General features: G+C 45.4%; 1 protein-coding gene across 2 annotated transcripts in view; it reads right to left on the bottom strand.

The window, feature by feature from the left end:
• Positions 1-1,269: 1,269 nt before the first annotated feature.
• The window catches only part of GALNT1 (polypeptide N-acetylgalactosaminyltransferase 1), a 123,786-nt gene continuing 113,919 nt past the window's right edge, over positions 1,270-11,136 (bottom strand). For both annotated transcript variants that reach the window (XM_066579091.1, XM_066579092.1), the window contains exon 12: positions 1,270-2,493. In XM_066579091.1, coding sequence (XP_066435188.1) covers positions 2,347-2,493 — 147 coding nt within the window. In that variant the 3' untranslated portion in view covers positions 1,270-2,346. The remainder of the gene's footprint in view (positions 2,494-11,136) is intronic.

Here is an 11,136-nt window from a genome sequence, read left to right as displayed (position 1 = left end):
CATTGTTGGCTCGTTAGCTAATCGTCCTGTTTAAACACGATCGTTCAGCAGTTCTCATCCACCGGTACAATGCGGCTGAACGATCCTGTTCAATACATAATAGTTATCTTTGTGTTTAAAGTGGCATTCTGTGCTCCAGTGAACCATTTCTCCCTCCATGTAGAAGTACCAGGCAGAGGATTAGGCCTTGTTGAGATCTGGGCATACATTTCCATTGTTCCATTCAGTCATAGGAGCTGAAAAATGAAAACAATGAAAGGGACAGATCAGACTGATGATTGTCAACAAATGGAGCCTGACAGACCCCATTAGTTATAATGGGGTCATCTGGGTTTCCATTATGTCCATGATTATGCACCAGATTTGTGCAAAATTGCAGCCTTTGAAAAGAAGTGAACGGAGCCGAAGATTGACAGTATGTCAAACCCGGTGTGGTTCAAACATGAAATTTGGCATGACCATTCTTTAGGTCCTGAATAGGAAAAGTAAAGCGGTCACAACCTGATTTTTCAATGCCAAGTGTAAAAGCAGTGGCACCTCTATGGAATGCAACTTCCCGCGTCGTACAAACATGAACATTTATTAGCAATCAGTGCAGACATCCAGGGTTTACATATTTTTTCTTGCATTTGAATGCCACAGTACTTCCAAGGAGCTTTAACTTTGCAGTAGAGCCATTCTACCAGCTATGAATGGGCAGAGCTGCTACTATAGATAGAACTGGCACCGTGAGGCCTTCTGCTGGACACCAGGGCTGAGAAGTATGAAGGCAAAACAGGTGTCAAAAAGGTGCAAAGCGTGGCGCAGGATCTGTTTGTGGTCTACGACTGCCTGCTCCGGGCAGTGTCTTGTTAGGAGGGGCGCCGCTTTCCATCGGATCGATGTAGAATTTAACCAAAAATCTGGTACGAATTGTACCAGAAAGAGACTCCCATCTCTTCCGGTAATTTGTGTCGGCGCTGGGGCTGCTCCGCATGTGCTGGCACAGGTTGCGTGGCCTCCGGCATTTGCAAGAGTGTGCAGGGTAGTCCAGGTGGCTCCGAAAGGAGGACATTTCTTGTCTGCAACAGGACAAAGCCAAAGCGTGAACATTCTAGGGCGACTCTTACCCCAGGGCTCCGGTTCATAGAGGGGGCTGAGGACATAGCCTGAATGTCTGTATATCCAGGAACACAACTAGCGTGGAGCAGTAAATTATACCTCCTCCAAAACGGGTGACATACGGTCTACATTATTCATTTTCAGAACTTTTATAGACAAGACTAAAAATGTGGCTAGAACAAACTAGATTTATTGCTGTGTAAAAAAATGTACAGTAGTATGAATTTGGGGCACTACAAATAGTTGTACTTCACGGCAATTCTTGTTGGATTTGGAATCATTTAGCTCAGTCTAGAATTTGTAACCAAAATGGAGTTCATTTAGATAACGCAAAACTACGGGTCTCACGTATCAAACCTGTCCAATGGTAAGACGCTCCTTGTTGTCCGGACCGACCAATCACAGCCCAGCTTTCACCTTACCAGAGCTGACTACTTGCAAGGGGCAGCAAAGACCGTCCTACCGCGGGGCAGACTCGATAAGCGAGGCCCATAATGCGGGAGATATTATTAATCTGGACTTTTAGAAGGCAAAGTGAAAATACATCAATATGGACTAAGTACCCGAGCAACAAGAGACAGGATCGAAGATGGGAACAAACACCACGAAGACTTCTCCTGCCACAGTTCTGCTTTTCTCTTAAAAAGTAACATTTCCATCATGAAAAATATACTCTACCCATAGCTATTACACAGATGAAATAACGTCATTTTAATTGGTTATTATCCCAGCAGAGGTTAAAAAAATTACATAGAAATCTGATATTTTGCTATAACAAATTGTACTTTTGATATACGCGATTCTCAACTTTTTAACCCTGTTTTCTGCACATAGAAACAATGGGCATGAATAGATGTCATTGGGGATTCTGCAGTTCACTACTCTGTACATTCTTGTCTCCACATATGGAGCACATTGGAAGTGCTAAACCTGGAAGTGTCCCGATGTAGAGGCGGACCGTACAGATATGCAGACACCATTCCTCTAGTTCTCCTTCTTGTAAACGTCAGTGTGCACAGCTCCGATACAAAGTGTACCCCTCCACATCCTCAGCGGGGGCTCCTGGGGACCTGCGGAGAGGTCCCACACGATATGTGCCCCCTACATTTCACGAGTGCAGAAAATAGTTTCTCTTCCATCTCTGGATGCTGAAGGATGTGCAAGATACAAGTGCAGAGGTAGCGCAGTCAATGCTTAGTTTATTAAAGTTCTTTATTCTCGGCTTGTTGCCAATAACAAGATATTTCAAACGTTTTCTGGAAGTGTAACATTTCGCAAAAGCCACTGCTGAGAATGGCTGCCATTGCAGTCTCTGATGCTGGGGACCTGGATGTCTTCTTCTGCAGCTTTGTCCAGACACTGGTTGCTATTCACGTGGATTAACGTTAACTTCTACAGAAAAGGAGTAAAACACATTTCAGAAAGTGAAGCACACAACTAGTTATAATCTAACAATCCCCAACCGCGGGCACTTTGTGCAAAACCAGCAAGCTGCTACATACACAATAGTAGGAACCTTTACAGACATTACACTGAACTACTTCCAGCTATCCACCAACTGGACTACTTTAAAGGCCCATTCAGACACAACGATTATCACTCAAAACATGTCTGTGTGTCATTTACATCGCAAGATAATAACGCTGAGCATTCACCTGGCGCTCCGGAGGATGCAGAGAATAAGCGGGGACAGCTGCGTTCTTCATACCCCGCCTGTCATCAGGGAGCGGGATACAGTGGAAACTATAGTATCAGCTGTATCCCGCTGGGAATCCCTGATAAGGCTCATTGTCAGCACACTGACAGACAACAGTGAGCGACGGCTTAACAAAAACTACACAATGTCAGTGCAGTTACACACAACTAGGGATGAGCGAGTAGTGCCTTATTCGAATACCTGCCCGCTCGTCTCTAAAGATTCGGCTGCCGGCGCGGGTGACAGGTGAGTTGCGGTGGTGAGCATAGGGGAGCGGGGGGAGAGAGATCTCCCCTCCGCTCCTCCCTGCTCTTCCCCGCCGGCAGCCGAATCTTTAGAGACGAGCGGGCAGGTACTCGAATAAGGCACTACTCGCCCCAGTAGTTTGCCTTAGCAAACATGCTCGCTCATTTCTACACACAACCATTATGGCTCAAAAGGCGGCTTTGAGCAATAATCATTGTGTCTAAATGGGCCTTTAGTTTTTTTTTTGTTTACTTTTTAGACTTAACAAAAATAGAATCTTGATTGCTGAAGGGCATCCGGATTTTTCCAGATACAATTTAACCCATTAGTGACAAAGCTTTTTTGTTTTTTTCCCACTTTTAAAAAAAAATCATAACTCCTTTATTTATCTATCGCCGTCGCTGTATGAGGGCTGTTTTTTGCGGTACCATATAATGTACTGAAAATCTTTTAAAAATTCTAAGTGGAGTAAAAAGAAAAAAAAACAACATTTCGCCATCTTTCGGTGCGTCTTGTTTCTACAGCGCACAAACTGCAACAAAAAAGACCTAATAACTTTTTTCTATGGGTCAACACGATTACTAAGATACCAAACAGTTTTTTTTTTTTTTCCCTGTACTACTTGTATTTTTTCCAGAGATATTTAATTATTTTCTGTCTCCATCTTCTAAGCACAATAACTTTTTTCGTTTTCCGTCGACATAGTTGTGCGAGGGCTAATTTTCTGTACCATTTTGGAGAACATATAACTTTTTGATCGATTTTATTGCATTTTTTTCTTGGAGACAGGGTGACCAAAAAAAGCACATTTCTGGCATTATTTTTTTTTTTGGACGACGTTCACTGTGTGGGGTAAATAATGGTTACTTTGATAAATCAGACTTTTACATATGCAGTGATACCAAATATGTATTTTTATTATTTAGATTTTATAATAAATATGTCAAAGGGGAGGGGGGGCTTACAACTATTATTTTTAATTAGAAAAACTTTATTGTTCTTATTTTTTCTTTCTTTAGTCCCTATAGGGGACAACAACTTGTGATGCTTTGATCGTTCCTGCAGGCAAGCCAGTCAGATTGCAGTATGATGTAATGCTATGGCTTCATAAATGGCTGCACATCCAAGTGGAAGAGTGTATCAAGTGGGGACCACAAGGCTCTGTCCTAGGCCCAGGGTTGGTCAACATTTTTATAAATGATCTGCAGCAGGGAATTGATGGAAACTGATCAAATTTGCTGATGACACAAAGCTAGGAGGGATAGCTAACACTAGAGAAGAGAGAGAGAGGATTCAAAAAGATCTAGAAAAGCTTGTACAGTGGGCAGCGATTAACAAAACGGTATTTAACAAGGAGAAATGCAAAGTCCTACATCTGGGCAAGAAAAATGAAGAAAGCACATACAGAATAGGAGGAATTGGGCTAAGCATCAGCACATGTGAAAAAGACTTGGGTATACTAATAGATCATAGACTGAACATGAGTCAACAATGTGATGCAGCAGCCAAAAAGACAAACATAATTCTGGGATGTAATAAGAGAAACATAGAGTCTAGATCACGTGAGGTCATTATCCCCCTCTACTCTTCCTTAGTCAGACCTCATCTGGAATACTGTGTCCAGTGCTGGGGTGTAAGAGAAGCATAGAGTCTAGATCATGTGAGGTCATTATCCCCCTCTACTCTTCCTTAGTCAGACCTCATCTGGAATACTGGATCCAGTGCTGGGGTGTGAGAGAAGCATAAAGTCTAGATTACATGAGGTCATTATCCTCTCTACCCTTCCTTAGTCAGACCTCATCTGGAATACTGTGTCCAGTTCTGGGGTGTAAGAGAAGCATAGAGTCTAGATCACGTGAAGTAGTTATCCCCCTCTACTCTTCCTTAGACAGACCTCATCTGGGATACTGGGTCCAGTTCTGGGCATCCCACTTTAAAAAAAAGACAGACAAACTGGAGCAAGTTCAGAGAGGTGTTACCAAGATGGTGATCGGTCTGCAAATCATGTCTAGAGATGAGCGAACATGCTCGTTCGAGTATTAGTATACTCGATGGTGCTCGTTACTTGAGCGAGTACCATGCCGAGTTCGACCCCTCCCTGTTTTGACCACTCCCCGCATTAACAATTCCTGCTGTGACGTGCCAGCGACCGCACGGCAGGTAAAAAAAAAAAAAAAAAAAAAAGAAGCTCGGCACTCGGCGGGTCAAATACAAAAGTGCTTGGGTCTCCCATTGACTTCAATGGGGTTCGTTACTCGAATAGAGCTCTCGAATATTATGAAACGCTCGACTCGAATAACGAACACCCGAGCATTTTTGTACTCGTTCATATATAATCATGTCCTATGAGGAACAGTTAAAGGATCTGGGAATGTTTAGCTTGCAGAAGAGAAGGCTGGGAGGAGACTTAATAGCTGTCTACAAATATCTGAAGGGCTGTCACAGTGCAGAGGGATCAGCCCTATTCTCATCTGAACAAGGAAAGACTAGAAGCAATGGGATGAAACTGAAAGGGGGGAGACACAGATTAGATATTAGACAGTGAGGGGGATCAATTAGTGGAACAGGTTGCCACATGATTGGGGGGGGGGGTTCCTCCTTCAATGGGAGTGTTTAAACAGAGGCTGGATAGACATCCGTCTGGGATGATTCAGTGATCCTGCAATGAGCAGAGGGTTGGACAAGATGACTCCAGAGGTCTCTTCCAACTCTGCCTCTAGGTAATGGTCAGAGTAAGGCCATGTATGACATGCGGTCTGCCTCTGGGTAATGGTCACAGTAAGGCCATGTAGTACATGCGATCTGCCTCTAGGTAATGGTCAGAGTAAGGCCATGTATGACATGCGGTCTGCCTCTGGGTGATGGTCAGAGTAAGGCCATGTAGGACATGCGATCGGTCCCTGGGTAATGGTCAGAGTAAGGCCATGTAGGACATGCGGTCTGCCTCTGGGTAATGGTCAGAGTAAGACAATATAGGACATGCGGTCTGCCTCTGGGTACTGGTCAGAGTAAGGCAATATAGGACATGCGGTCTGCCTCTGGGTAATGGTCAGAGTAAGGCAATACAGGACATGCAGTCTGCCTCTGGGTAATGGTCAAAGTAAGGCAATATAGGACATGCGGTCTGCCTCTGGGTGATGGTCACAGTAAGGCCATGTAGGACATCCAGTCTGCCTCTGGGTGATGGTCACAGTAAGGCCATGTAGGACATCCAGTCTGCCTCTGGGTGATGGTCAGAGTAAGGCCATGTAGGACATGCGGTCTGCCTCTGGGTGATGGTCACAGTAAGGCCATGTAGGACATGCAGTCTGCCTCTGGGTGATGGTCACAGTAAGGCCATGTAGGACATGCAGTCTGCCTCTGGGTGATGGTCAGAGTAAGGCCATGCAGTCTTCCTCTGGGTGATGGTCAGAGTAAGGCCATGTAGGACATGCGGTCTGCCACTGGGTAATGGTCAGAGTAAGGCCATGTAGGACATGCGATCTGCCTCTGGGTAATGGTCAGAGTAAGGCCATGTAGGACATGCGATCTGCCTCTGGGTAATGGTCAGAGTAAGGCCATGTAGGACATGCGATCTGCCTCTGGGTAATGGTCAGAGTAAGGCCATGTAGGACATGCAGTCTGCCTCTGGGTAATGGTCACAGTAAGGCCATGTAGTACATGCGATCTGCCTCTAGGTAATGGTCAGAGTAAGGCCATGTATGACATGCGGTCTGCCTCTGGGTGATGGTCAGAGTAAGGCCATGTAGGACATGCGATCGGTCTCTGGGTAATGGTCAGAGTAAGGCCATGTAGGACATGCGGTCTGCCTCTGGGTATTGGTCAGAGTAAGACAATATAGGACATGCGGTCTGCCTCTGGGTAATGGTCAGAGTAAGGCAATATAGGACATGCGGTCTGCCTCTGGGTAATGGTCAGAGTAAGGCAATACAGGACATGCAGTCTGCCTCTGGGTAATGGTCAAAGTAAGGCAATATAGGACATGCGGTCTGCCTCTGGGTGATGGTCACAGTAAGGCCATGTAGGACATGCAGTCTGCCTCTGGGTGATGGTCACAGTAAGGCCATGTATGACATGCGGTCTGCCTCTGGGTGATGGTCAGAGTAAGGCCATGTAGGACATGTGGTTTGCCTCTGAATAATGGTCAGAGTAAGGCCATGTAAAACATGCGGTCTGCCTCTGGGTAATGGTCAGAGTAAGGCAATATAGGACATGCGGTCTGCCTCTGGTAATGGTCAGCGTAAGGCCATGTATGACATGGGATCTGCCGCTGAGTAATGGTCAGAGTAAGGCCATGTAGGACATACGGTCTGCCGCTGGGTGATAGTCAAATTAAGGCAATGTGTGACGTGGTCTGCCTCTGGGTAATGGTCAGAGCAAGGCCATGTATGACATGCTGTCTGCCTCTGAGTGATGGTCAGAGTAAGGCCATGTAGGACATGCTGTCTGCCTCCGGGTAAAGGTCAGAGTAGGTAACATGAAGGGCATGTATGTGACTGCTGCTCACAATGAACATGTGACTGCTACCAGCCTCTTCCAGGTCCAGTACCTGAGCTCCTGGTGCAGTGGAGCAGAGTAAGGCTGGGCAGTGGGAGGGGTACTTGCTTTCTCTGAATCAGGTCAAAGTTTTTGATAGGGTTAACCAAGAGAACTTCTGGTCTGTTCTACTAAGTTGTGGCCTGTTGGGAGCATCTGTCGATTGGCTCAGGACATCGTATTCAGGGGCTGAGACTTTCTCACTGGTCTACGATTGGGTAGGCTGAACTTTTCAGGTTGGGTCTGGTGTCTGTCAGGACTGTCCTCTGAGCCCCTCACTATATGTGTTTGGAATTGATCCTTTTCTTGAGGATTGATAGTGGATCTCTGTCAGGGGTCAGGATGGATCAGGAAGTTGCTGAAAGCCACTCAGAGTGCCACAGGACTTGGCATATAGTTTGGCTGCGGAGAATACTCCAAAACAAAACTGGATTATTCATCTACCTGAGCAGTGTATGTATTTTGCCAGAGTCTCTCTGGAGCCAGGGCTACAACTGGTTCTTCCTAACATCCTGTGGGAATAGGTTGAACCTGATTAGGAGAGAGGTGAAGTAGCACGCGAGGAGACGATATTGTGTATGGTCAACCACATTGTATTTCTTGTAAACATCTTTAAGACCAACATATGCAACTTCTGGTTACTCTCCTGCAGGGGATAATTTGGCCTTTCTTCCACGAATGGGAAACAGGAGGGCAAGTGAAGAATCTTCGCATGCTGCATAAACATCTTCTGACTTATGCTACTGTGGGGTTTGGGGAAGTGGGAGATCTCTTCAGGAAGCTCATTGACAAGAGCATCCAGATGCCCCTGGCACTCAATGACTACCCAAGTTGGGACCTGGGCCAAAGCTGTGTTTGTTGAAATGCATCAGGTTCGTCTTGAAGCTTTGGGACTTGGCACAGTTTCCACAGGAACATGTATGTATGGCATAATCTGAAGTACAGGTGCTCTGGAGATCGGGGTTATCCATGTGTAGAGTGCAGCAATGTGTTGTAAAGCACTTCCTACTTCAATGCCCCTTTAATGCAGAGAGGTACAATCGGGTGGGAGCCTTCATTGGTTGGCTGGCCTTTCCTATGTGGAATGGGCTTATGGGGTATTCAGAGACCTTGGTGGCAAGGAGTGATAGACTTTCATAGAATCCTAGACTGGTAGACTTGGAAGGGACCTCCAGGGTCATTGGGTCCTCCAGGGTCATCGGGTCCAACCCTCTTGCTCAGAGCAGGATCACTAAGTCATTCCAGACAGATGTCTGTCCAGCCTTTGTTTGAACACTTCCATTGAAGGTGAACTCAGCACCTCCCGTGGTAACTTTGTTACCAGTCATCCTAGTGGTCAGGTTTCAGAAGTGGAACACATGGTGTTTAGTCTCAATGGAGCAGAAAATCCGCCCTGTGGATGAGGAGAATAAAACCATCTGTGGTGAAGGTGCGCTCTGTGGATTATGTGAGGTTCAGCACAGATAAGGCTTCTCTCCTATCTCACAATCAGGGATATGGCCCTATTGGTTCACACGTTCTTATAGGCGACTTTCAGTCCTGCAGACTGTCGGCCATTGTAAAAAGGCCATTAGACTCCTGATGAAAGATTATTTATCTGCATCAAAGACACACGTAGAACCCATTTGTGGGTGATACACACAGTCAGCATCTCTTCTGGCTGGCACTCACTTTGGTTTTCCACTGAGTATTTAGATCAAGTCGGTGGATACATGGTAGGATTCTTTTAGAACTAAGACATTTGCGAATGTTACAAACAGTCACTTCCAGCACTCAGTTTGGTTTTCAGAGTAAATCCATAGACACATGGTATTCTATAGGTTGGCCATGCCATGTCAGTACTAAGTCTTGCTAATCATGCCACCCACCATAGGTAGAGTCTTTGACAAAATGTTGGAACCCATTTGTGAGCGTCATGCCTAGTTAGTATCCATTGGGCTGGCACTCACTTTGGGTCTCCACGAAGGATGAGAAGATATATGGCGGTACTTTGCGAGAGGGGTCATGCTTTGTCATTACTCACCATAGGTTTCCACCAAGAATCTAGTAGAGCGGCCTTTGGGAGGTACAATATCTGACATCTCTACGGAGCTTGGGATGGGACCCCTGAGGTGACACCATTCCTGACTGCCTTTCCCTGAAGCGGCCTCTCCTAACTGTAGCATCATTGTTGATGGTAAGAATCCCCGTTGAAAGGAGATATCGGAGGAACTAGTCCATCTCCGGCCTCCCCTCTTATCAATGTTGCATCCTTATCTGGCAGTAAGTACCATTTTTGCTCTGGTTTTAACCCCTTAAGGACCAAGCCGTTTTGTACCTTAACCCCCTCAGTGGCGGGTTTCTTACCCCCTGTCAGACCCACCAGGGCAGGTTCTTTAACCCCTTCAGTGGTGGGTTTCTTACCCCGCCATCAGACCCACCAGGGCAGGTTCTTTAACCCCTTCAGTGGCGGGTTTCTTACCCCGCCGTCAGACCCACCAGGGCAGGTTCTTTAACCCCCTCAGTGCGGGTTTCTTACCCCCGTCAGACCCACCAGGGCAGGTTCTTTAACCCCTTCAGTGGCGGGTTTCTTACCCCCGTCAGACCCACCAGGGCAGGTTCTTTAACCCCCTCAGTGGCGTGTTTCTTACCCCCCTGTCAGACCCACCAGGGCAGGTTCTTTAACCCCTTGAGTGGTGGGTTTCTTACCCCGTCAGACCCACCAGGGCAGGTTCTTTAACCCCCTCAGTGGCGGGTTTCTTACCCCCCTGTCAGACCCATCAGGGCAGGTATTTTAAATGGTCTAATCATTTAATTTCAACTAATTTTGCAGTCTCATTCCAAGAGCCATAACTTTTTCATTTCCCCACTGACACGGCCGTATGAGGGCTTGTTTTTTGCGGGACAAGTTGTACTTTTTTATGGCATCATTTTTGGGTAAATATAATGTATTGCAACTTTTGTAAAAAAAATTTGTAGGGAGATTGGAGAAAAAAAAAAAAGAAGTTCAGCCATTAGTTTTTTGGATTTGATTTTTACGGCGTTCAGCGTGCGGAATAAATAGTGTGATAACGATATTCTCTGATTTACATGATTTCGGCGATAACAAGTTTATACAGTTTTTATGTTTTGCTATTTTTGTACATTTAAAACACATTTTTTTCTTAAAAGGTTTGCTTTTGTGTTGCCACATTCCATGAGCCGTAATAATGTTATTTCCCATTGCCAGCGCTCTAGACGGCCGTGTTTATTGCGGGATGAACTCCAGTCTTCATTTATCTCATTTTTAGGAACATGTAAAAATTTGATCGCTTTTTATTCCATTTTTTTCTAGGGGCAAGATTAACAAAATCTGTAATTCTGGCATGTTTTTTACTTTTCACTGCATATTCTGAGCAGTATAAATAATGTATTAAAGTAATTCTACAGGCCGGTACGATTATGGCAATACCAAATTGTAATAGGCTTTTTCTTTTTCGCAGTTAAAAAAAATAAAAAAATATATACATGCAAATATATATATATACAGATAGTCCCCAACTTGCAAACGTTCGCGTTATGAACTTCGGAAGTTACGA

Source organism: Eleutherodactylus coqui, chromosome 9 (genome assembly GCF_035609145.1).
Source record: "Eleutherodactylus coqui strain aEleCoq1 chromosome 9, aEleCoq1.hap1, whole genome shotgun sequence".
Taxonomy (NCBI): Eukaryota; Metazoa; Chordata; class Amphibia; order Anura; family Eleutherodactylidae; genus Eleutherodactylus; species Eleutherodactylus coqui.
This window is presented reverse-complemented; position numbering and strand designations above follow the sequence as displayed.